This window comes from Thunnus albacares, chromosome 17 (assembly GCF_914725855.1).
Source record: "Thunnus albacares chromosome 17, fThuAlb1.1, whole genome shotgun sequence".
Lineage (NCBI taxonomy): Eukaryota > Metazoa > Chordata > Actinopteri > Scombriformes > Scombridae > Thunnus > Thunnus albacares.
Window position 1 is genome coordinate 22,319,329 of NC_058122.1, and position 27,959 is coordinate 22,347,287.

At 42.7% G+C, this 27,959-nt stretch overlaps 1 protein-coding gene across 1 annotated transcript; it reads left to right on the forward strand.

The window, feature by feature from the left end:
* The first annotated feature begins 1,078 nt into the window (after positions 1 to 1,078).
* On the forward strand, positions 1,079 to 27,719 carry vat1 (vesicle amine transport 1). The gene is made up of 6 exons (XM_044331934.1): positions 1,079 to 1,777; positions 7,915 to 8,122; positions 19,201 to 19,371; positions 20,647 to 20,736; positions 22,454 to 22,695; positions 27,368 to 27,719. The coding sequence occupies exons 1-6, from the start codon at positions 1,358 to 1,360 to the stop codon at positions 27,638 to 27,640; spliced, it is 1,404 nt and encodes a 467-aa protein (XP_044187869.1). The 5' UTR covers positions 1,079 to 1,357; the 3' UTR covers positions 27,641 to 27,719.
* The last annotated feature ends 240 nt before the right edge of the window (positions 27,720 to 27,959 follow it).

Consider the following 27,959-nt stretch of genomic DNA (forward strand, 5'->3'; position numbering starts at 1 on the left):
GTAACATTTTGCCTGTGTCAAAGGGGAAGATCAATAATGCCTGCATCCTTTATCATTAAGCCCCTTTGGGATATTGATTGGTACGTTGCTGACTTTGTCCTCAGAATTGCTGAGTGGCACTTTACGGCCACAAGGTGTCTCACCACTTTTCTTGTGGTCACATCTCTCTGACTAGACAGGGTGCTGGTCTCTCAGCTTTACATGAACAGAGCTGGAAAATGTGAATAGAATCAGGTTTCATCTTGTGACATTTTGCATTTATGGTCACAAAAGGTGTTCAACTATTTGTTTCTTCCACCCAAGCCACTGGGACGTGCTCCATAATACTCATTATAAACCTCTGAGTTTCATGAGTGGCCCTGTCCCATGTGTATTAGCTTTTGATAGACAGCTCATCCCGCCTTATAGCTGACTTCTTGTACTGAAGCCAAATAATACAGACAGAGGTTATAGCCTCATTTAATCAAAAAACTGGCGTGACCTCAACACAGGCTCATATTTTTCTGAGCTGCCTGCACAGGGAAGTTACAACAATGAGCCGTACGCAGGCCCAAAGTTCCTGCAAATCCTACTGTAGAATAGGCGGCATAAACAGACATTTCCTCTGGTTGATACTGTTCCAGCACCACAAACCTCACATGCTGCAGTAAACAGCCAGCCAGAAATAATCAAATACTTCTTTGAAGAAATATTTATCCATTAGTTGTGTCAATGTATTTTATGATATCTGATGCACTGTACTCTACAATACAAACAGCATCCAAAAGAAGAAACAATATCATATTACAGTACTGATATTACTGGGCCTTGTTAGTCTCTTAAGCTATGGTTACTCTTTCACAAATCTTCATCAGGGGCTTAGAAGTGTTTTTTTTTTTTTTTTGGCAAGCTACTTTTTCCAACTTGCAGCAATCAACAGATTTTGACGAACGTTTTTGCAAGGGGTTGTTTTCAACTTTATTTGCCTTTTAGTCCTAATGGATATTTTTGCATAATCACCTCTCTGCTTGATGCAATATAGGCTTATCTTATAGCCCTACCCAAACAGCTAAACCCACCCAATCACACGCAGGAATCCTGGGTTTCATCAGCTCTCCGTGTTTTCCAGCCTGCCTCTGTCTCGTCCCACTCGCACTCTCTGTCAGAGCGCGGCGTTGACAGCCACTGGCCACTAATCAGCCCACTTTGTCGGGGTTTGTGTGCATGCAAGACTGCTGAAAAAGAAGCTCTGAATCTCACATTTTCTCTTCTTTGCCAGGCACTTGCAGCAAAACAAAGAAGCCCGTCCACGGCACTAAAAGCGCAAGAAGTGAAAAGTCATTTTCATCACTGTCTCACAGCCAACGCTCCCTGCACAATGTCTGGAGAGGACGCACCTGCCCAGCAGCAAAACGCCGTGGACCAGAAGCAGGAGACCAAACCCAACGAGGAACCCAAAACCGAGACTGAGCCCGCACCCGCCTCAGGCGCCGCCGAGGCAGCGGCTACCCCCGCGGCGACCACCGAAAAGGTCCCCGAAGAGGAGGCGTTCACCTACCGCGCACTGGTGCTCACCGGCTACGGGGGCTATGATAAAGTCAAGCTGCAGGTGAAGAAGGGCAAGCCGGCGCTCAAGGCTGGCGAGATCATGGTGCGGGTCAAGGCTTGCGGGCTGAACTTCGCCGACTTGATGGCCCGGCAGGGGCTGTACGACCGGCTGCCGTCCCCGCCGGTCACCCCCGGGATGGAGTGCTCCGGGGTGGTGGAGGCTGTAGGAGAAGAAGTGACAGACAGAAAAGTAAGCACACATGCTTCTCAGCTTTCTCTTACCAATTGAAGTCTCATTTTAAGTGTGTGCTTTATTGTTTAAGTGATGAATATATATGTCTCGCTTCATTTTGGAGCCGAACAGCTACATCTGGACATGGGCGTGTCACGCTTGCTCGCTGCTCTGTGTGGTAGTGCTTTACATTGTATTTAACAGTTTCACGGTTTAATGAATTTCATGCCTCTAAGCTATCAGAAGGTAATTAACTCGATAATAATAATGACAAAAACCCCTATAGTTTATGTTTGATCTGTAATGGGTGTTCATCTATTAATTCACTGGTGCGTAGAAAGGAGACAGCACTTGTTGTCTCAAAGTGCAAAGAAGCCCGTTTGTGTGTTCGTGTGGTATTTTATGTATGTAGAAGAAAACTAAAGTGTGTAAAGTGCACGAGTTGAGTACAATGAGAGCAGCAGCAGGCGTCGCCCCTCATGTCTCCCCCTGGTTTTCAAATTGCGTTGCCTTTGCGCAACTTCAAGCGAGCAAGTGCGCGACACAGTAGCTGCTGGGGTGGAGATGGATTCACTGTTCATGTGTTTTGTAAGGCTTAAGTCTGAATAAACACGTGCAAATCCGTGGGATGCTTTCCAGCTTGGCTGCACCTACGCTTTACTTCACTGCGCTTCGATGTGCGCCAAGGCGCGGAGAGCTGCGTAAAGCCACCCAGAGAGATCGACGACAAGACCGGAAATGAGACTGACGTTCCTTCAAAATTATAGCTTTGGTAATTCACCTGAGAGTTTCTTTTGTCCTTTTTTTTTACCGAGACAAAAGAAGTTAAGAATATATGAAAACATACAAAACATGCACAGTATAGATAATAGATACAAATTAAATGTGGAATTATGAGGATGGCAAAATGATCAATTATAACATGGCCTATAGATGTGCACAATACTGCCATATATAAATCATAAGGTGAACACAGTCTGCTTATACCTCTGATTGCAACTATAAAAATAACGTCTTTTGTATGAAAAACCATAAAACGACACTTCTGTTCCAACACTTAACTCTCAAAAAATGTTTATTAATGAGGCACTTTATTTTGGAGGCTATAGGAAGATGCAGTGCACAGTCATTAATATGGCTGACTTGACACCGGTGGCGGAGACCGGAGTCACCGACGCCTTTTGTTACCGGGAGCGGTGGCGCACAGACTAGGGCGAGGCGCGACGCAACAGACAGCGTGGTGTGAGAAATGGGACCACTCGCCCTCTTTGTCACCAGATCGCGTATCGCCTCTGCTGTGTTCACAAAATAATACTCACAGCCATCAACATGTCAGAATTAAAGTTCAAGCCCGCGCTCTCTCAGACAAAGAAGCCAAGTCAATTTAACAATCATAATGCCCCCCCAAAAAAGCACTTATAGAGTTTTCTTTGATGTTCAACCAATAGACGTTGATATGATCGAGAGAGATTTATGTCGCTTTCTTACATGGCATGATGAGTCACAGGCCTATACGTCTGTCTCCTGGCTGCATGGCATCACCACGGTAACGCCTTTGTAAGGCAATTAAACTACAAAGCCAAAATGTTACACACCGGCCAGTGATGAGTCACTGCTGTTTGTTGTAAGAGCACTACATTTTCTCACATCGGCCAGTTAATATCTCTGGATAACACCATGCTAATCACATGCGTGGTGCAAGTGCAGAATCAGTGCATCTGGATGGGAGTGGCACATGTGTCTGTCAAGTGTGAATCCATATGGATGGGTGCATCTATTCAGACTAATAGGAATATGATTGGTGATGGGTCAGCCAACAGCAGCCAGACATGATACAGGGGCACGAGCCTTATGCTTATAAAATACTTTATAGCTTCTTTCCACACTGTCAGTAATGTAAATTGGATTTAAAGGTCAGACACTACACGCGCACACACATGCGCAAACACACTTGTCATCAAGACCTCGCGCTCCCACATCTCCCCCTCCCAGCCCTTATAGAATTAAGAGCCAATCTTCCTAATGGATGGAGATCTCTGAGATCTTTTGGCAGCTAACTGAGAGGGAATGTGCTGACCCTGATGGCACAGAATTTTTTGGGTGGCTCATCACTCACTGCAGTTCTATCTGTCTGCCTATCTTTCTCTGTTGCACCCCTCTCTCCACACACACACACACACACACACACACACACACACACACACACACACACACACACACACACACACACACACACACATACACACAGGCATATATGCACACAAAGACTACAGTAATGGGTGTGTCTGATGTGTGTTTTCTACACATAGAGCGTGGGCACAACCATGAACACATTCATGGCATTTAATTAGATAATGCAACATAAACATCAGTGGCTGAGTAAAGTGTGATTGATTTTTATTTAATGTTTTCCGACATTTCAATCGAGTGTTGAATTTCATGTTCTACAATGTAAGTGCCTGCTGCTTTCCCACACAGATATGAGAAGGACATTTTAGAACTTTGGCTTCTTTTATTTAATGAGAAAAACATGTTTTTATTGAATAATGTTGTTTAGGGACTGAAATCAGGTATTGAATTGGCACAAGTATTGAAAAATGTCCAGCCTTAGGTATAAGTGTAGTTAAACTTTTACATTTTCAAAGTTGATAAATGCTGCACTTGCACCATTGTTGTGCCCCCCCCCCCCCTCCTGCCCCCCTGTGCATTGTTTTGATACTTGCTGGCTCTAATGTCTTTATATGTACTGTATTCATTATCCTCCGCATGCCGCATATTGTATTTCCATAACCGCTGCATCCCCTTGAAGAGACAATAAAAGCAGAGTGAAGTCATACTACAGTGCCCTCACCCGAAATGACCTAAGAAGGAGTGCAGGGGAAAGTGTAACAGTGAGTAAGCGAGGGAAGAGGGGAAATATCACACTCATCCCCTGACACCAAGAATCAGCACTTTTGTCTCCAGACCTGCTTTAAAAAAAAAAAAAAAAAAAAAAAAAAAAAATTCTTCATGCTCTCCCTCGGTGAGTTTTGGTAGGATCTGACCCATATGTTCTCAATTACCTCCCTCTGGCCCACATTGTCAGTCTGGTATTTCCTCCATCCCTCCTTCCCTCCCTCTATCTATCTCTCCTTCTTTTGTGTAATCTCTTGATTCTTCCTCCATTGATCGAATCCTGACACTCAGTGAATCACGTCTCTCCTCTCTTCTTCTTCTCTTATACTAATTTATCTTTCAGGGCTTCTATCTCTTCCTCCCTGTCTCGCTCTTCCATCCTATTTGTCCTTTTTTCGTCATGCTCGCAAAATTTAGTGTTTATATTTTTCATGGCCTGTTGACAGTTGGCCGCGAGCTGCTGATGAATTAAAAGAATATCAGATGTCTCTGTTTTGTTAGTTGTTTTTTTTTTTTTTTTCCCCTCGAGTCTGTCTTGTGTGGGTTTTCCTTGATAAATCCTCAACATTTCTGAGATTGAAAGTGTAGAGTTGCACCGAGGCCGCTCATATTAATCAAGCTGAAAAAACATGATGAAGAATATTTTAGATGGTGATTTGCATAATCAGAGGTGCAGTCAAGTGCAAAAAGCAGCATGTAGGCTCTCTCGAGACAGATCTTGCTGTATGTAAGCAGGGTGTGGCCTTTATCGTAACATCACCGAAACTGTGATATAGCACAATAACACGTACAGTAACACTGGGGAGATATCATGTTTCCTTTTAATTGCATTTACAGCAGATATATACGAGATGAGTGGGTGTTACATTTAACCTTCATCTTTTTGTCTCAACCTGACTCAGGAACACTGTATGAGAAATTTCATTCCTCCTTTTTCTTTTTTTTTTTTACCCCTGATAATTTTTTGCTGAGATCATCAAAGCTGCAAGCTACGAAGCAGCTGACTTGGAGGCCCGCATACCCCAAAATTGAATCACCATCTGATTAAGTCCATTCATATACAGTTAACTGGAAGTTTCTTTGTTCAGCGCCCCCGCACTGCTGACCCCGACTGTGACTACATTTGATGCAGTGGCATGAAGGCTGAGAAAAGGAAATTCAAGAAGCGCCTGTTTATATGTGTGTGTGTGTGTGTGTGTGTTTGTTTGTCACACTGTGAAGATGTTGTAACAGAAGTGTCACAAGGCTCGCTCGCTCGGCCTTGAGTGTTCCTACCCAGCTTCTGTGTGACTGACAGTAACTCACATGCTTTATGTGGGCACAGAAGAATAGCTGCAGATGCGCTCAAAAGCAATGTATGAGTCATGTTTGTGTTTCCTGTAAAAGGCCTGAACTCCTCCATCTATCGATTCGTGCAACACTGTACCCCCAATTAAACAAGCAAAGCTGATGAGTTTGAAGACTATAAGAGTTAAAAAAAAAAAAAATTTAAAAAGTAGGGGGGGCAGGGTGGAGATTGGAGAAAGCGAGTCAGCATGAATAACAAAGGAAAGGAAGAAGAAGTAGCCCACGGTGGAAAAGTGAAAGTATAGTTTGAAAATACACCAAATGACTCAGCCTCAGACAGAAAGATGCGGGTATGAAAAGAGAAAGAGAGAGGGAGATCTCTCTAATTGGAGTGGATAGACAGCGAGGCGCATGGCTCCCTCCAGACCATTAGAGAGGCCCGGGTGGAGAGGGTTTGTTCCCAGGAGGAGAGAGCTTGTCTTATGCTCAGCCATGGGGAAGAATCTGGCAGGGACTCTGATGAGTGGAGAGAAGCCAGGGGAGAAGATGGGCCCCATTGTCCTGTCTCGCTGATGAGGAAGAGGGGATACAGGACATTTCTCACAAGGGAAAAGAGAAAGAGGATGGCGGTCAGATGAGGTATAGACAGAAAGAGACAGTCGAGGATGAAGAAATAGGGATGAAAGAGAGGGCGTCGAAGAAGGCGGCGAGACCAAGACGCAGACAGGATGAGACGAGGAGGGGGGGGGGTGGAGGACTGGAGAAGGGGAAGGAAGACGCTCTAAAGTTGTAAGCGGAAAAGGAGTCAGGAAGTGAAACAGAAAGAAGGGAAGAGAAAAAGTGAGGGGAATGGAAACGGGGTGGGAGGGAGAGCTGTGTCGAGAGGGGTGGATAAGGGGGAGGAAGAAAACAGGAAGAGAGTTATAATGCTGCAGTCGTCTCTGTTTCCTGTGTCCCTCGAGTGGGCTCCCCTGATTTGGTGGTGGGATGCTGGGCGGGGGGGCGGGGGTGGGTTTACATCGAGGGTCTTCCTTCTGGAAAGAGACAGTTGTGAATCGGAGGATCCTGCTTTGATAAGGATAGGTTGGGAGGACAAAAAGATGGTGATGAAGCTCGTTAAATGCCGAAAATCTTAAACATTTTATTTATCATATACTACATGTACTGTAACAAAAGACAAAAAACAAACTACAGCTTTATTTGTCCGCATGCAAACAGCTAATCACTGCAAGCCACTGGCATTACAAATCAGGAAACAATTAATATACTTTGCATTCCCAAAGCTCCTTCCCTGTTTAGCAATAAAATGATCCGCTTCCTTTTCCGTCCTGATTCCGTTCTTGCTTCGTTATATTATTTACCTCCATCAGTTACTACTCTTACCCTGCTGTGGTTTGGCGCTCTCCTTGTTTGCTCGCGCTCTCTCTTTGCAGAGCAAACTCTTGGAGGCTTGGCGGCCGAGGTGGCTACATGTTTGCATGTCTGCCGTTGTTGTGAGCAGAGCAATAAACCACGCTCTTACCATGCCTGCTACACGGCTCACATCATTCCCGCTGAGCCAAGAGCCTGTGAGGCTGCAGATAGCAGGACGTACCAGATCACCTCAGGGTCTAGCAGTGGATTGCCAGTGGATCCTGTTGACACTCAAAAACCTGATTCATCAGTTAAAATATTGTAGAATTGAGCTTTAGTATTAATGAAGTAGTTTGTGGTATTGGCCTGAAAGCTCTTTCTCCCTAAAATAAATAGTTTTAGAGAGCAACATTTTAGCTTTGGCTGTTAGTAATATTTCCAGATTTCGTTAAATGTCATCCTCGTAAATCTCAACTGTTTTTTAGAAGAGGAAATCTGAAACAGCTCCATATCTCACCACTTTTCCAGTGAATTTGAGGCATAATCTTGACGTGTACAGATTGAGAGTCCTTTGCTTTACCCTCCTCTTAACCCGTCTCTTCCTTTGCTTTCTGTTCCAGGTCGGTGATAAGGTGATGGTGCTGAACCGCTTTGGGCTGTGGCAGGAGGTGGCGGTGGTACCGGCAGCCCACACCTTCCTCATCCCAGATGGCATGAGCTTTGAGGAGGCAGCAGCCCTCCCTGTCAACTACATCACCGCCTACATGATGCTGTTTGACTTCGGCAACCTGCGGCCCAACCAGAGTGTCCTCGTCCACGCTGCTGCAGGTACGAAGCTAGGAAAGAATAACGTAGACACATGCGCATGGGGCACACGTAAACTCCTTAGGGCCCGCGTTATTTTCAAATGATGGTTGAATTCATTATAAATGAATTAATAATTCATCCACAAACTAGAATAAACCTTGTTGTAATGTAGCTGTGAATAACTGTCAGTGACTCAAAGATTCTCTATGACTTTATGTTGTAACTGGTAACCACATTTAATCAGTTTCATCTCAGTACTTGTCAGCCCAACGATTGTTAGCAACCACACAAATGAATACAGTGTTATACCACCAGCCTGAAAAATGCTCTGCTATAATTTTGCAATCCTCTGAAGTTTCAGCAAAAAAAATTGAATTATGGCGTTGAATGTTTACAGTACCAGACTTCTTCCTTTTCTGTACCTCCTGTTTATGTATTTCTTTATGAATTATGGCCGTTGGAGAAGGTCCCACTGTTCAATTGTATGACACATTACTCATACAAATGAGCGTTTTGCACTGGGCTAATACTGGAGCACCTGCCACCTGGACTGTGAGGTCAAAGTTTAGAATGAGTGGGTGGGAGAAGGATGGGGATTGAGGGAGTAAAAGCACCTGTTTTGGGGTGTAATGCACAGAGCCTGAGAGCATTTGATTTTTGCTGTGTTTACATAATCAGGCCAGCTGGAGAGAATGCAAGTGCATTAGCCAAAAGAAATTGTTCTCTCCCTCTTTTCTCTCTTACTATATCTGCATAGCTCTCACTATTCCTGTCATTCCCACTTTTTCTGTGCAGAGGGAGTCAGAAAAGGGATTCCACAGCATTCGGGACAGTACGTGGCTGTATGGTAGATGGCTAAGAGAAGTGAGCCCACAATGAAACCTGAGCATGTTTTTCTCTCTGCGAGACAAAAAAAAAGAGCTCTGGGGAGACTGCCCGCCCAGGTGGATGTATCCCTTGGCATTAACACAATGACAAAGGAAATGAATGAATCTGTAAGATTATTGTTAAACTGTGTAGCTTCCCCCTAGGGCTGAATGGCAGCAAACAGGCTCATAGTTGTGGGATTGGTGGTCTACAGAGGAATCCCAAGTGTTTTCATCCAGCTGATGTCACTCATGCCTGTGAAACACATACTGCCAGAGGTTTTCTGTGCAGTTTGCTATAGGAGGAATGCAGTGGAAGTGCAGCGTTAGACACTTTTCCCCGCTGGTTTCGTCGAGGCGGCGTCTCTGGTTTCTCAGGGCAGGCTGCCAGTCTCGACTCGCCAGCTGTCCGGACATCAGTATTGTAAAAGCACATTACTGAAGCTACAACAAAAACATTTGCTTAACAGTCTGCTTCACTGCGCTCTGTCATTCTTTGCATGTGTAAATCATACTGTATGCTTCACACTGCTCTATTGTGAATTTTAAAGCATTGTTGTAATATTTTTTGTTGTAGCAGTGCATATGATAGTAGTACCTTTTGTGAAAGAGGTGTTAACCAGTCTGTGAGATGTACACACCCTTCTTCTTAACACCATCTCCCTTCGCTGTGGAGCTGCACGGCTCACGTGGTGATGGAAGCTGCGTTTCAGCGGGGGGTCCTACCCCTGTGCCTGTCAAAAATTGTTCCTGATGTTCTCTGATTAGAGGGATCAAAGATATCTGCTGTGACAGGGCCTGAGAGAGAGAGAAACAGAGAGATTGTGATTGTGTGTGTGTCTGTGCCTTCTGTTGTCTTCTCAAATCTGATATTTTTTTATTATTATGAAGGGAATTGTAGCCAGGCTTTCGGATTACTTACTTAATGTATCCAACTACTGGAACTAGTTATTTTAGCAATATTGTAATCAGTAATTATTAGTTGATCTATTAGTCATTTCATCAATTTAATTTTCATCATTTTAATAATCAGTTAGTCGATCAATCAGCTTCTAAAATGGGAAGATTGGCTGCTCTTCTATGTTTTGTATGTTTATAAATTGAATATCTAGGTTTTGTAAGCAATTTAAAAATGTCATCTCGGGCTCTGGGAAATTGTAAAACAGATTTTTCACTATTTTCTGACATTTTAAAGACCAAACCATAAAAATAAAAATAACCGACAGATTAGTTGATACTAAAAATAAGCATTAGTTGCAGCCCTGCAGTAATGTAATCTAAGGGCGTGGTTCCTCTTTTTGCTTCATTTTAAGCATTCTCCACTTAAAATGAAGCTGTTTACCTGCAACCCTTCGATGCAGTGCATCTCTGGTGTGTCTGAGTTGTGAGCAGATCAGAATATGATAATTTTTTAGAGATCTGAGAGGCAAAAACTTTCTGATATGTCAAAAGAAAAAAGATATCTATTTGTGCTGTATAAATATGTTTTTTCTTCTTTCCAATCCCATTAATCATCTTGTGACTCCTCAGAGTTATCTTGCGACCCTTGGGGGGGGATCCTGATCCCCCTAGTTTAAATTCACTGGTCTAAGGCATCATCCAACCTCAGTAATGATTAGATGATCAGATGCAGTTACTTTCAGATGTCATTTATTTGTGGTCATGCGTCTCATGAAGATGTGGATACCACCACTCTTGCCACCATTTAAATTTCCTTGTTTCTCTTTAAAAGTTTTCCAAGATCTTTTTCACTAGTATTTAAAGTCAAAATAAATTCTAAGTATCACATTTATGCAGTGTGTGCTTTGTATTTGGATTATGAAACAGCAATTAACAAGTACTCTGTTACTACTCAAGCCTGCCCACAGCCTCAGTGAACTCCCCGTTTAACCACACGTTTTATTAAGTGTGTGGTTAAATGGCTTCACGTCATCAGACTCTCACAAGACATTGCAACCGATGATTGCGTATGATCCTACATCCACAGAAACAGCAGTGAGCTTATGTATCAGACATGCCTGCACAACACTGCATTCCTCCTAGATCAGTTTATGTTGTGCAAAGATAAAATAGTGAGCTTTTGAGAAGCAGTGGTGGTACAAAAGACAATTTTTCACCAGGATACAGCGAGGCATAATTTACACCTGTGTGATTTTTATTGGAAGCTCATAGATCAACCACTTTGTTTTATCACAGCAACCATAGACTGTGTTTGAGGAGCCATTTTTCTTCTTCTACTGTCGTCAATCCTTTCATCAGCACATCTTTCCCATAAACGCTTGAAGGGTTCATCTTCAGTTGACCTGTCTCATGGTTGTCCTGTTTATTCTCATAATAAGGGTGTAATCCACTGAATTTAATCACTTTAAGAAAACAATCAGCCCCCTTTCAATTAGTTTTAGATTACTCTGCCTCCAAATCCCCTGGAACTTGCAGTTAAATAGATACATTTTCAATCAGTCATTGATTAGAAAATGTAATAATATTCTTATAATATCAGCAGCTGCAACAGGTATTGAAATTCCTGTCAATATGTGCAGAGTTGTACCTAATCTTGTGTCCTTGTCATGAATAAATGGTGCTGTAACGTTTTTTTCTCTCGATGTGATAAAACAGAAACAGAGAGTCGAGTCAATTTGTTGCCAAAAATCACAAGTGTGACTCAGAGGGATTAACAATCTGAACAACACAGACACTTTCTGTCCTTAGACCCTCAATTTAGGTAACAAGAAACTTCACAAAAACATATTGAACATGTTAAAAAAGGGCGCAAACTCAGTAGGAGATCCAGTTTCCATGACCAACAGTTGGTAGAGTAGCTGTAATACAACAATATTGAGAAATAGACTAACAATATAATGTATTACAACACACAGTAAATATTTAGAGTTTCAGGAAAAGTGTAAATCTGTAGAAAGTACAATATAACTTTTCCAGCTGTTCTCAAATATTTCTGTAGCAAAAAACCTGTAGAACCTGTTGCCTTTAAAGAAGGATGATGGGTATCCGTCCTCTGGGCACTTGCATCCCCACCATGTTTACAAGTAATGTCACAAAAACTCATCAGGAGCTCAGCCTAAAATACACAATTTCCTTAAAAGTGTGATGACCTTTACCCGTCAAGATCAGATGATCAGTGCAAAAAGTCTGACTGGTGCTGTGACTCCATCAGTCAGTCATGCATGTCTGTGTGTGTGTGTCTGTGTGTGTGTGTGTAAGTAAACTCTGGTGAATAGTCCTCAGCTGCCTCTCTCGTGGGTCCGCTCCTGTCCTCTATCTACTAAACAATAGCTTGTTGTATTTCCTCCCATCGTGCCTCTCTTCTCCAGCGCACCGCACATCTGCATCCTCCGTTCTCCTCCTCCCCCTCCGGCCCTCCGTAACCTCCGCTCCCTCTGCATGACCTCGCCATATCCGTGCTCGATTCCTTGTCATCGGGGAACGTGCGCACGTTTCCCCTTTTGTTTTCCCCAGAGGGCTTGGGCGGGGGGATTTTAGCGACATTTAGATGTATCTCGTGGGGCTTCCACTGTGCCCGGCCAACAGCCTTTCCTCTGACCTCTCCCTGAACTGGTCCTAATGTTTATGAACCATGGCCAGCCACCCCGCTACCACACCCACACTGCACATTCCTGCATACATTTGGGGTTCTTCTGCTTCCAACGATGACGTCCACCTCTGTTTTATTTATGAGCTCTCGAGTGACTGCGGGCCAATGTCAAGTGTCACGCATTTTGTTGCAGATGCAGAATGCGTAATATGAATTAATTGGTGATGCAGGTGCCTGTGTCATCTATTTATCTGATGATTATGCTTCAGGGTCTCAATCACCTCCTCTTGCATGTCAAGACTTTGTGACATTTTGACACCAACGCTGCCAAAATTTATGGTTTAATTCCAACCGGAGCTTCTCATACTATATAAAAACTTTCTCCCTAATAGCCCCTTAAGGTGCTTTTGGTCTACTAGATAGCATATGTTATCAATCACCAGTCATAAAGCTCCACAGAAGTGTGTTTAAGGTTCGTGCGTTAGATTCCACCCATCCTCGGTGCTTTTTAAGCAGACCGTTATTAAATCTTTTATTTTCCCAACCAGCCAATATGGTGGCTTCCACACTTTTGCAGCTGCTTCTTGGAGGAGTGTCTGTGTATCGGATAGAGTTACACCAGGTTACACTAAGGAGTATCTGGAAATATTTGATGTGAGAGGCTGCCAGCTGCTGCAAATGAGCGCAACACAACCTTGAGAGTGATGGGTGACAGTAGTCCCAGTGGAGGGGTTAATCCCTGTTAATGGTAATATAGAGTTGAGCCGCAGGTTCTGGAATATTTTTTTTTTTACCGGTGTACATCTCTTTTGAAAGCTTTCTTTTAATAATATTCCTCAAAATTGTGATGAGGGACTCAGAAATCATGTTCATAATGTCTCTAAATACTGCAATCAAGGCAGTTTACAGTATGAATCAGAACTGTAGCAAATTCAGGATGCTTGGTTTGTTGCAATTCGGAGCAAAACACCAGACAATAGATGCCAAATTGATCTAAAATTGATCCAGAACATACAGGTTAACTAAATTGATTCTCAGGTTTGCTGAATGTAACTGCTGAATGTATTATCAGGTTTCTACAAAGCACAATCTTCAGCTTCAACTCACCATTACCGGTGTAAAAAAGATGAATTTTAAAAACTCTTAAATGCTCCTTGGAAGTTAGTTGACCTCTCGCTTTCTTCTCTTGTGTCTCTAAGTTTTTAAAAAAACCCAGGTGTTTTCTTGCACAGTTGCTCATCTTTTGTTCAGATGATTCAACCAGCAGAAGTTCTTGCACATTTAAGCTTTGTAATTGCTCCAGCTGTCAATCATCTAACATTGTCTATGCAGAACATGAGCACTTGAACAACTCTATTAGCCGAGTCTGACAGGGAAGGTGAATTTCTTGCTTTAAACGCCTCAGTACCACAATCTTAGAGAAGTGTATTGTTGTTCGAAGTGTTCTGTATATGCTTAAGGTAAGTGGAACAGGTGGCTGGATCTGTTGGGGTTTGGTGAACGAGAGCTCCATCCTGATGTAGATCCTGATAACTGCTGTCAGACCTGCGGGGCAAGAGGGCCGTAGGCGTATGAGCCCTCAGTGCACACCTGATTGCAGATGGAATTGAAAAATGAGAAGCAAAAAATATTCTGGAAATACAACGATTGCAAGAAACTATTTATTTCTTTCCTTATAAGCTATAAGGAAAGGAATAAAGTTTTTCTATTTCTATGTATCCTATTTCTCCCAGGACTCTTTCCAAGATTATTATAGTCATTCATTATTTACCAGCCTTAGCTCATGTGTACTTACATCTTTTACTTTTATAGATCCATTGTTCCTGGGAGCCATGATACAAGTCTGTGCCTTGAAAATGGTTTCCTCTCTTCTCCTCTGTCTGTCTGCTCGGAAGGTCTTACCCTAGTTTAGAGAATGCTAATTCAGTCTGACCACTAAGCGGGAGTCTGGGCTGCGTGGTTGAACCGTCTCTGTGTTCCCCAGGCCTGGCATCGCCGGCGGCAGATCAGCTGCACTGATAGGAAAGGGAAACCAGGGCAACCTCCAACCTAACCCGCCAATCACATCGCTTGCTCGTGCACTCATCGCTGCAGCCGTTGACAAATGACCCCATCCACTCTCACCCTAACCACCACATATAGTGGCAGGTGTATGTGAAACTTGTGTCAAGACACCTGTGTTTGTGTGTGTGTGTGTGTGTGTGTGTGTGTGGTACAGAATAACAGCATACTGTGAGTGTGCACAAGCTTGTGTTTCCTTTTGTAGCCAGGTTTAAGGCAGGAAAGAAAGTGGTGAATGTTAGAAATACATATGTTTTGTGTTTATTTATATATACAATGTGTATGTGTGTGTGTCTGTGTTTGTGGACGTGTTTGTGTTAGTTAACAGTGTGACAATCCCTACTCAGGAAATCACAGGGGTCGCCTTCACACACCAGAAAAGGATGTTTTCTTAATTCACTCACCCAGTAACTAAAAATGGGCTTCCTCTACGCTGCACAGAGAGAAATTCGCCATCAGAGAGAGCACATTAAATCACTCTCCAAGCCCACAGTACACACTCACACACACACACATACACACACACAGTCATCCTAGAAAAACACCATTGTTACATAATGCAGAGTAATACCTCAAGAGTACATGTTCACAAACACCCAGCCACAAACTATCACTGTGACGGGACTCATATCTGAACTCGGTTATGTAGCTGCAGGACGTAGCAATGAAATGTTCGTTTATTTGGTCCAGTTTGTTGATGTTGTAACGAAGCCACAGGGAGTTTGGGAAAGGGAGATTCGAAAGTCCGTATTTGCATTTCATTCTTTGTCAGCCACTACTACCACGAGCTAATGATAGGTTAAGAAAGAGTCCTTGAGGAAATGTGGAGGAAAAATGCAGAAATCACACAGAGCTCCGAGACAAGGGAACAGTCATCTGACGGTAGCCGTCCCCTGACTGACACCTGAGCTCATAGCCTGGCTCATGATGTGAAATCATTTTTATTTACACAAGCAACACGAACTGTCTGTGAGAACGTAGCTTGAAAGCAAATTGCGAGACAGGATAAGCAAGACGAGGCAGAAGTGGTATCCATTCCATTACATTTTTTTTTTTATAAATCTGAAAAACATTTCTGATGTCCCCACTCATCCCTGCTGTTGAGCTCTGGGTGTGGAGCAATAACAGTGGCCTTCAGTGTCAGTCTGGATTCCACAGTGTTTTGGAGAAAATTCCTCTTCGCTCCTAACAGTCATGTTATGGAAGCCAAGTGCAATTTGTGCCAAAATGCGAGTATGTAAGGATTCAGGGAAAGACAAAACCCTACTGTGTGTGCAGGGATTCGCCTGGGAGAGAAAAACAAAATAGATAGGTGGATGGTTTTTTTGACTTTTCCTACTTTCCAAATGTAAACAATTCAACTGAATCTCGAGGAGAACAAATGCAATTAGCAGCAAGAATTTGCTTAAGCTGCCATCTCTTCCCGAGCAACGGTTAAGTGTTTGTGGATGGTGTTAAATCACACTCTCTACTTACCCCATTTTCCAAGAGAGAAACTATAAATCAAGAAAACCAAGAAAGTAATGAAGATTAAAGCGCCGGGTGAATGAAAGGTTAATGTTTCAATCTCGGTGCATATTTGTGAAGATTAGCAGATACCACCAGCCATTCAGGACTTTTCAAGGCTGCAACCCCACTACTCTCTCCTTTCTAATCTCTATACATATGGATGTGTGTGTGTGTGTGTGTATTTCTGAAGTGAGGTGGTGTGTGGTAAGAGGTTCTTGGCACAGCGCGGGAGTCTTGTGATGTGAGATCAGGAGTTTGTTCTCAGTGGATTCGGGAGCAGGTACCTTCTTCCTTCCCTAGCCACAATTTCTTTTTTCGACTGGAAGTACATTTTTACACAACCATATTTTTAAGAAACAAAGCTATCGGATTACATAAAAAGCATTTGTTTTGTTCTGTTGTCATCTAAGTGATGATTTAAGAAGTGATTGAGAAATGACTCTTTGTTTCTTTAAGTGAAAAAAACAAATGAATAAAAACAGATTTTTTTTTCAGAGGTTGTTTTCCCTTCGCTCGCTGACTTCATAAAGCAGAAACAGAAGGGGAATCGCTGTGTTTATGACAGCAGCATTAGTTAAATATTAATATGTGAGTGTCTGGCTGTAAGTAGGCAAGATTAATGGATGCATCATCCTTCCTCACACCTGTATCTCTAAGAGGGTTGCTACTATGTGGCAGAACCATTTAGTAAAAACAGCTCTTCAACCCTCACCTCAGACAATGCATATTCAACATTTCTCACTTTTGTTTTTTCTATCTTACCTTCAACCCCACATTCACAGTTGCTCACGCGCTCGTGTTAGACCCATGTGTCAAAGGCAAACAGGCACACATTTGTTTGTATGTGTAAAAATATGTCTAGACATTTCTTATCACGTATAACTGCATAAAATAAATGTACTGCCCTTTCCAGTTCCTGAGCATTCACATATCTTGACACACACTCACAGGTGGCTGGCTATCTGAAATCCAGTGGCCACTAAGAGGAAGATATGTTCTGTATGTCTGTCAAATAAAAAAACTTGTGATTGCCATCAAATGACTCTTATATGCCCAAAGGAAGAGCAGTCAATGAAACAAAATGGCTCCCTTTGCTCAGTCATTGCAGGCAATTTGGCCGAGGTTTCCTTGGCAACACAAACTTGGTTTCTCGCTGAGGACAAGGAGAGATGGTGCTGTTACAACGCAGCTGCAAACAACACTCACATCCAACAGCAACAGCCCCGATTTTGTTTTCCCATCAGTTATTCTCCCCCTTAGTGTCAGCAGGCGTGATTATAGTAATGCAGAGTGGTCTATTTACTCACACGCATTCAAGTGGATTCAAGCTCTAAGATGAGAGCCACAAATCAGAAATGATTTTTACTTCTCTTTATACTGAAATTGAGGCTGAAGAAGGGTTTGTATTCAAATATTTCTGGTGTGTTTTTTTGTTGTTTTTTTTTTTCATCTAGGGATCCATTTTTGCAACAAAAGCACCCGGAAGGCTTTTAGAAATTGGAAATAAGAAGCTTTGAAATTAAACTTTTTTCATTCTCATGCTGAGTGATTCCTGGTCAGGATCATTTGAATTGGCCTTAATCTTATCATTACATCTCAGTCCATTTTTTGGCCTGTGTTTGTGCTGTTTTTGAACTGATGAACGGATGAACTGTTTTTTGACTGGTTCGCTGGTTCAGAAGAATTTTTTTATGCTGAGATGAAGGTGAATCAGTGTCATCTTATGCACAATGTTCTCCATTTATGTCTAAATATTACAGTCCAGTGATAGACAGAAGATACACATGGTCAGACATCTTAAAATAAATTAACATGTCGAAATAATTGTACTTCTAGTTGAATTGAGTTGCCACGAAATAGGCTGAAGAAGTAGCATATGTGTACAACTTGTTGAACATTTCATAATTCCTGTGTGTGTGTGTGTGTTTGTGTGTGTGTGTGTGTTTGTGTGTTCTCAGTTTGTAAAGGAAGAAGACTTTAATTGACCTCACATGATAAAATCAGAAAAACACCAGATTAGAAAATATCTTCCTCTTTGGTTCCTGCATAGTCGCTCTCGTGCATGTGTGCCTGTCTTCCTGCCTTTCTGATTATGTTACAGGGTGTGTGCATGCAATATGCATAAATGTTTGGGTTTTAGTTGCGTATGAAAGCGAGTGAAACATAATTATATCATTCATTTAATCCAAACCTAACCAGCAGTCTGGCAGCTCAGCTATTCCATTAAGAATGGATGTTATTTAAATACACGTGTTACTTTGTGTTGCTTTATTCTCTGCTATCAGATAAGATATGCTCTTTATTTGGTCAGGCATGAATGACCTTTATGGATGCCTTTCAGTTCAAGTCCTCAAGTCAGCCTCCATTTCAAACAGGCCACTGCTTATCAGTAACCTATTACTCCTTGCTCTGCCTGCCTTAGCAAACATTGGCTGAGGCATTTGCCACAACTATGTACACTTTAGAATACAGTGAACACAAACATAGATATCCGTAACATCTACTGAACCACACAGAGACTCGCAGCACTTTGTTTTTTTAAAGTTATCATGGACAATGTAGCACATTTTGTTTTCAGCTGGCACAGTCATAAGGAACCGTGTTTATGTCACATGCGATAAAGTGTCATCCAGCTCTCCTTTCCGGATACTTCAGCTACATTTTATGTCCTGTGGAATTTTAGGAAGGTTGTCTTGGATAAGGAAATTTAAAAAAAAACATAGATGTGTCATTCAAGTTACAATGGCTACTTTCTCCAGAGTTGGATGTGTGTGTTTGTGCATCTGTGTGTGGGTGTCTATTCTCCCCAGGCCAGGCGGGGTAATGTGATTGTGTTTAATACGCTCTTTACATACCCCTGAGCAAAACACAGCCACGCTGTTATTGAATGACTTGTTCGGGACAATAAATAATGTAAATCTCATTTACCTGCCGTAGAAAATACATGCGGAATAGGAATTCCTGGGTGCTTTCAGTGACTGTTCCTTTCAGCTGAGTTTTATGTAGATCTTGCTGCCTTGAATTTGAATCTTTGTCTCTGGACTTTGCATCAGTGTCCATCGGTTTTTCCACAAAACCTTGGCTATATATTAACCCTGTTCCTCTTCTACTAGGTGGTGTGGGCATTGCAGCCACTCAGCTGTGCAATACAGTGAAGGACGTGACCGTGTTTGGCACAGCGTCAGCCAGCAAGCATGAAACCATCAGCCAGGGTGGAGTCACACATCCTATTGACTATCGTACCAAGGACTATGTGGAGGAAGTCCGCAAGATCAGTCCAAAAGGTGAGAAACGTGGCCATCTGCACTGGAATACCTGCTCTAAATTTAGTGTTTTTATGTGAAATAAATGACCCAATGTATCAATAAACTCTAAGAACAGCGTTTACAGTGATATGCATGTTGTTCAGTGAGATTGTGGCAAAGAGTCAAGATCGATTTAGTCTCACTGGCACAAAGCAATACTGTGGGACTGCAGCCTTTTGTTGATGAGTGCTGAACAAACTGCAGACAGTGAGATGATACATTTTCATTCGCTTTGTTTTTTTTTTTTCTTTCTTATGACACAATTTTCAGCAGATCTGGCTGCCATGTACACTAGACTGACAGCATGTAGGGAATTATTTCCTCTACCAAGCAAACTCATTTCACTAAGCAGTGACTGTTTGGATTTTCGCTGACATCAATAATGTGTCCTCAGAGTTTTATGTAGATGCGGCCCCGGGCTCGCTAAAAGGGGCACGAAACACGCCGCTTCTCAGCAAAATTAAACAATCGTCCAGTTCTCGATTCTTCTTTCGCCCTACTGCTGTGTTCATAGCAGGATGGAGAATGCTATTATGCTTGAGACTCATTTCATAGTCCCCTCTCCGACCCCCTTCTTTGTAGCACAGAGCGAGACAGACAGACATTACAGAGACAGATAGGAGGAGAGCGAAAACTGACACTTTAGACAGAATGTATCTAATTAGAAGCCTGGATCAATGTGCAGCCCGGCTTGCTACCTTTCCCTCTGTCTTTGGCTCTCTGTCAGTTCATCTGTGCTGTGGTCAAGGCAGAGTCCCGCTGTGAGCCTCCCACAATCAATAGAACCATAGTTTAACAGAGCAAGGAGGGGTAGCCCAATTTGAGGAGTCCCCTCTGGCACAAAGGAACATCATTAAGGCCGGGCCTATATAGCCAGACATTAATAAGCCACAGGGAAACCTTCATAGTTAGGTTGCCATATTCTACCGTCTGCTCAGAGGTTTGTTATTCTCTCCGCCTAGGAATGGAATGGACAATGACGAAGAGACATTTTATCTCTCTTGTCTTATCAGTGACAAGAATGAAAAAACATGAAACAAGGGAAAGGGGAAGGATTTCACCCCGCTCTCCTCCTCTCTTCTTCATGACATATGTATGTGTTCCTCCTCGTGTAAACATGGCACAACTTGGCTACATTCGCTACTCCTAGTGAACTCTGGCATGCAGAGGGGGCTGCTGAGGAGATTTGGCAGGCTGCTCTCTCTGAATTCACACCAATGATAACTGTCCCCTTTTCCTCTTTTCCTGCTCCAGGGCTGGATATAGTACTGGACCCTCTGGGTGGATCAGACACCCATAAGGCCTACAACCTGCTTAAGCCTATGGGCAAACTTATCACCTATGGTAAGTAGAAATAATATTCTTCGCATGAGCAATTGTTTTTACTTTCAGTTTCAACAACCACTGCGGTTTTGCACACAAAACAATCAGATTTAGATTTCAGATTTCGTTCACTTTTATGAGCCTTCACAAGCTTTGTGTAACTAAAGTCAAAAAAATCTTCATGTCCACAAGCTGAATGTGTTTCTACAACCAAGCTTCTCTCAATGAAAACATTTTAAAGTTACCCCAATTTCTTATGTAATACCAGCCATGTGGTTTTTTAAGCTTGTTGGCAGCACAACACAGCATAGTAGGAAGCACAAAGATTACCTTATAAGACAACTTCACGGTGAGTTACCTGCACAAGATAGCAGCCATTGAATGAAATTTATATCTAAACTAACTTTTACTCCTACTGGAACTCAATAGCTACATATTATGATGATTAGTAATCTCTTTACTCAGAATTTTTTACCGCAGACTTACAGCAATTTATGGCAAAATAACACAAATATTTGGAATCCTTTGGGAACAGCAGCTGCAATTTGTATCAGTCAATCGTGGATTGCAGTAATCACAAGAAATTCCCAGAGATCCTGGAATATAACTGAGCAATATTAAGAAGATTAAAACAGTACATAAAATATTTGTGGGTTTTCACACTTGCCGCAGAATAAAGCTGCTTCCCGGTGGGCAGTGCGACCTCTCTGTAGAGGTCCATGTCCTCAGTGTGCTGTGTGTCATCCGTGGGAAGGCCTTTACACTCGCTCTGTTGCGATGCCAATCTGGAACCAGCATGCATGCAACAGTGGGCGGGGTCGGCATCCATGGAGAACAGGGCCTTGCCTTTGCATGTTGCACAAAAACCCACCACCCAGCATGGTGCCCCCCCACCCTCGCCCATTCACCCTCTCTCACCCTTACAAACCGTCCCCCAAACCCCACCCCACCCTCCCGGTCCCTCCGTGCCGGCTTCTCTTCCAGCTTATCAGAAGTATGCATGGCGGAACAATGGGCATTCTATCCACACGAAACCTGGAATGTGTCTGAATGTAGCAGGCTGGGTCCCTCTCTTCTCTCAGAGCATGCTTTGTGTCCCCTATTTCCCCCGGGAGAGAGAGAGAGACAGAGACAGGGAGAGGCATAGCCGGCACAGCAGGAGGGAATAGGAAGGGGATGTGGTGACAGTGTGAGCTTAGGTGCTAAAGAGGTTTTCAGGAAGGAAGGTGTAGGTGAGAGTGTGAGTGTACAGGCCAAGATAAATGGAGCATGAACTGCCACTGAAGAAAGGCGGCTTATTTGACATGTCACCAAATTATTAATCTTTTTATTATTTTATAACATGTCATAAAATGGTGAAAAATCAGCAGAGTCTAAGGTGATGTTTTTCCTTCATGAATACTATTAACATTAACATTGTTAATTATTTTTCTGTAGATTGACTTCAGCACTAAAAGAGATTTACTACAGAGACTAAATGATGATCAGATGAAGGCAAAGTGGGTAAAATCAGAGCAATAAAGATCAAGAAAGAAACGGGGAGTGTGGGCAGATCATTCGATAGAAAATGAACCAGACTTCTAAACAACACATAATCAGTAAATCAATTATACACAGGGGTTAAAAAATGTACTGGATACACAGAAATACCTGCACACATTGTCTACTGTCTTTCTCTTTCAGGAAGTAGAGATTGAGTTTCTTTCTGTTCTTTCTTTCATCCTCCTTTTTCTATCAGGTACAGCTAATATGCTGGCGGGCCAGAAGAAGAACCTGCTCGCTGTGGCCAGGAACTGGTACCACCAGTTCTCCATCCACACACTCAGCCTGATCCAGGGGAACAAGTCGGTGTGCGGCTTCCACCTGGGCTACCTGGACGGGGAGATGGAGCTCCTCAGCCAGGCCATGAACACCATCCTGGATCTCTACAATCAGGGCAAGATCAAGCCCCGCATCGACTCCACTTGGCACCTTGAGCAGGTGTGTATTTATCTGTTCACACCTGGAATTAAGGTGTGTCTCATATGAAGTTTATGTCTGGATGTATTACATTCTCTATTATGCCCATAAATAAAGTGAGAAGGCCTGGTTTATTTGGCAGAAGTGGATGATTTAATTCACTGGATTAGCCAAAAAAAAGTTCTCATTTGTTAACTTATCTACATTTTCAATTGAATTTCGAGTAAATTACTATATCACAAAGTACATATACCATGACAGAATTTATCTTTATCATCTAGCTTTATATACAACTGACATTACATATAGTGTCTTGCCAGTTCTCACGCCACAGACATACCATTCATATTTTTTCTAATAATCACCTGTAAACTGCTTATGTTTGGTGTGTTTCCATTTAAAAGGCGTATATAAATGTATGTGGATTGCAGATACATTTATTAATGTGACTGAGGGCATTCCCCAGCACATCAGTTTGGATGACATGAGTTTGGAATGATTCATTGTGACATTTGTGCATCTACGTGTGGATTACATCAATTTTTACGCTATGTGTGCTTACAGTCCAGTCATCCAGAATGCATGTCAATGCCAGGTGGGTCTGTATGTGTGTGTGTGTGTGTGTGTGTGTGAGTTTCGCACAAAGACATGCAGGAGCTGGGCGTGGCTCGGATTCAACAGGCGAAGTTTGTCCACAAGAAGGACTGTGTCTCTCTTACCATAACTCCATCAGCCAGACAGAGTCAGATTGTTGGTGACAAAAAATTAACACTGCTCGCAGATATGAATAGAGAGAGTGTGAGAAACACAGAGAGAAAGACGGAGTCGGAGGCTGACATCTTCTGTTGTCAAAGTCGAAGCCGGTCAGTATTTTGGCCTGTGTGGCCAGAGAGAGACACCCGCTGTCTTTCTCCGCCATCTGACGCTCTTTCTCTGCCCCTCCATCTGTCTTCTCTTTATATCAGACTCTTTCTCTCTGTCTTTAGGTTATTGACTCCCTCTCTGTCTCTCTGCCTCTCGCTGTATTCTCTCCTTCTCCCTCCTCACAGTGTATCTTTTTTGCTTTTTCTCTCTTGTTGCTATGGTGACATCCTTTAGTCAGTGTGTGCGTCTGTCTTAGGGAGGGGCCCTGATGTATGAGAAAGAGAGATGGAAGAAGCGTGGAGAAACAGAGGAGAGAACAGGGTACATCTCAGTCTGACTTGGAGCCATTTGGTGTGTAAAGTTGCATGTCTGCAAACACTGATGCTGCTGCTTGTAGTAGACAAAAAGCTGCTGGGTAATAATTAATCAGATAGTTGATTGATTATTACGAGGGGAGTACAAATGCCACGCCCTGACCCCATCCATCACAGCCCTTCCCCCAATGTCACTCTCTGTTTTTGCTCCAATAATCAATAAAAATGCTGGGACAATATTGTTAAATTAGTATTGTTCCCCCCATGTGGTTATCTACATCTGCACTGATACCCATGAGGATGTCTACAAATAGCTACAAATAGCACACTCTAGTCCGAGATGCCTGGGAGCCAGAGAGAGTTAAGGGTGGAAGTGGGAGGAGTCGTCGAACGAGCTTCAGTCACTCTCACTGTGACTTTCATTCACATTGAAGATGATTCTTATAATTCCCAGATTCACCCCTCCCTCCTTTTCAGTTTCAACGAGGCGTGTTCCTCATCTGAAGGACACCAGTTGCTCCCTCTCTTCGTCCTCCCCCCTCCTCCTCCTCCCTTTCGAACTCCCACACTCCTCCTCTTTCCCATGTGTCTGAGTCGTCGGGGCCACGTTTCAGCCAGGCTTTACGTTGCTAGGAGATGGCCCTGTTGCCGTGGCATTGGTCGTTAGGTGGTCTGCCTGCCTCACACAAATAGGGGGATTGGAGGAAGGAGGGAGGGGGAAAGTGATGGAGACAGGAACAGACAGTGGACAGAGTGCGGTGGTCAAGAGAAGGGTGGGGCTGGTCTGGCTTGGATTCTCCCCTCATCGCTATGATTGTCAGTCAGTGGGACCAAGTTGGTCGATCCATTATTGGGTAGGGGTTTGGTTGATTGGCTGTCAGTGCAAGACTGCATGTCCCCAAAAGTAAGATGATTTGTTAAATCCAGCACCAGTTTTCATAAGGTGATGAATGTCAGATTAGCCACTTCTAAAGTTACCTCTGCTTTAATCCGATAAGTGCTGTACAAGTCTTCAAGCACGTTTAAAGGACTGATTCACATTTTTTCAAGTCCATCTTAAAGGGAACATATCATGCACATTTCCAGGTCTATATTTTTATTCTGGATCTCTACTTATTTTTATTATACTGGATCTTTATGCAGCCCCTCAGTTCAGCCTCTGTCTGAAACAAGCTGTTTTAGCTCCTGTCTCTTTAAGGCACTCCCTTAAGATGAGCCCACTCTGTTCTGATTAGTTAGAGGCTACGTACACAAATAGTAGTAGGATTTGACCCCCGAATCAGATCCAAAATATGTGAGTGAACAACCTTAGCAGCAAAGGCTTCAGAATGATAGCTGTTTGTGGGCATGCACGAATGATCTGACATCATCACAAGGAGGAAGTAGAGTTAACTTTGCAAACAAAACATTGAGAGCAAACTGAAGGTTCATGCATCCACTGAAATCGCTCTTCTCAGAGTCTTTAATGACATAATGATGTCTTCTGATATGGACAAGTGCTCCATTTCAGTGCTGCTGGATCTTAGCACAGTTTTTTGACACTGTGGATCACAGAAAAATGACCTGGACCGGTTCTCCTCCTATATCCTCCTTACATGTCTGAAACTGCTGCTCTTTCCTGTGGTGTGCCTCAAGGTTCCGTCTTGGGTCCTATTTTATTTGCTTTATATATGCTTTCCTTAGGTCATGTCATTAGCAAATTTAGAGATATATCCACAAGTGTCTGACTGCCATTAAGGACTGGATGTCTAACAACATTTTATAGCTTAATACAGACAAGACGGAGGTTCTTATCATAGCTTCAGACAGTGTAGTTCCCAAGGTTGCCTGCTTTCATATCATTGTATCATATCATCATATCATTGGACTATTGTAATTCCTTTTTTAGCTGTCACAGCAAGTCATCTCTGAACTGTCTACAAATGGACCAGAACGCTGCTGCGAGGCTGCTATTCAGGTCCAGCAGGATGACTCACATCACACCCATTTTATGTTGACATTGGCTTCCCATCAGGTTTAGGATTCATTTTAAGGTTCTTGTTTTCATTTATAGAGCCCTGCATGGGCAGGCACCTGAGTACATCTGTGACCTTCTCCATCCCTATATCACCAGAAAGTCACTTAGGTCTTCTGACCAGAGCCTACTGGCTGTTCCTCGTTCTCGATTGAAAACAAAAGGTGATCGTACCTTTGAAGCAGAGGCTCCAACACAATGGAACTCTCTTCCTTTAGACGTACAGTCTGTGGTTGCTGTAGAAGCTTTTAAAAAGCGACTGAACAACCACCTTTCCACATTGGCCTTTGTCTCACCTTCAGATGTCTAGTGATTGTTCTTTTGTGTGTTTCTCTTGGGATACCCTGTTGCCTGTGTTTTGTTTGTACGTTAACTTTATCTTGTAGCTTATGTTATTATTGTTTTTATGTTTTATGTTCTTATTTTAACTTTTATTCTTGTAATTTTATTCATCATCATCATAAGCCTTGGCTTTGACATGATGACAGTATAAAAATAATAGAAAATCACAAAAAAACACAATATGTCCCCTTTAAAACAATACTAACATGCCCATATGTACATTGAAACTGTTTTTAGTTGCTGTAATTGTTCCTCCTATCCACAGTGGCCATGAAGAGATCTTTTTCTATTGTGATTGTATGGAGATGCAGGACGAAATGCACAATCCTCCACAGCCCTTCAATAACAACACTATCTGATAGCAGCAGTTCATCCCCATTCAAGAAGAGTGAATACAATGAACATTCATCATTTTATTAATCTTATTGGTGATCCCGACCAATGAAAGAAGAAATAAAACATCACAACTTCACTTTACACAGATTATGACATATGAATGACAGTTTGTCATTATTAAAGTGCAGCACCTACTAGAATTGACCAGCAGTCTTAGAACCAATATTACTCCCTATAATTCACTGAACAGGAAATCATTTTTCTTATCATTGTTGTTTGTTTTGTTTTTCGCACCTTTAGTTATCCTCAAAGAAGTTTCTTTCTCCTTCATGTCTGTATTTCTTGCCTACGTACAATAGTATAACATTTCATTACATTTATATCTAATAAATTCTAATATTGGAAGTATCTGTTTGCAGTACAAGTTATTCCCCCCATTTATTTTCTTATTCTTCTGTTCCACATTTTTTTTCTTTGCTGTTTGCTGCTGCAACAATCTCATTTCCCCTCAAAGATTATTAAAGTCTCGTCTAAACAAATGTAATTTCTCACATACACCATATTAAAGTGATATTTGAGGATTGCAAGCCTGGGAAAATGTGTTTCCAGTATGTGGTATCGAAAAGGAAGATTAGAAGCACAGGATGCAAGGGGGCACGTATTTCTGTGTAAATGCGTTGGTGGAGGAGAAACTAGCTCAACTACCCTCAATGGATTTTTCTCAATGACAGGTGTATTTAAAATCCTTCCTTCACCTCCTTTCACCCTTTACTCTTTCTTCTTGCCTTATGTAATTGTTCCTCTTCTTCTGTCTCTTCTCCAGGTGGGCGATGCCATGAGAAAGATGCAGGAGAGGAACAACATTGGCAAAGTGGTCCTTACCACAGAGCCAATGCCCGAGGAGGAGAAGAAAGAAGAGCCCAAGAAGGAGGACAAGAAAGAGGACAAGAAGAAGGATGATAAGAAGAAGGATGATAAGAAGAAGGACGATGCCAAGAAGGAAGAGAAGAAGGACGACAAGAAGAAAGAGGAGCCCAAGAAGGAGGAGAAGAAGGAAGAGGAGAAGAAGGAAGAGGCCAAGAAGGAAGAGAAGTGAGAGGGAGGAACAGATAGTCAAGCAGACCAGCAGGGAGTTTGTGTCCTGGGAACAGGGGGTGTGGTGTGGGATGGGGTGGGGTGGGGGGAAGGATGGAGATGGATGGGGTGGAGGAGTGGGGGTGGGGGTGGGGGGGTAACCGAGGATGGGAAGATTACAAAACTATCACACCACTGTCGATCTTTCATTTCTTCCACTTCCCCTCCGCTTCACCCTTTTGAGTCCACCAGTGATTACTCAGGCCTGGCTCCACCCACCCGCCTCCCCTTTTTATCATCTCTCTGTCTGAAAAAATTCTTGTAACACCTTGTGAGCTCCA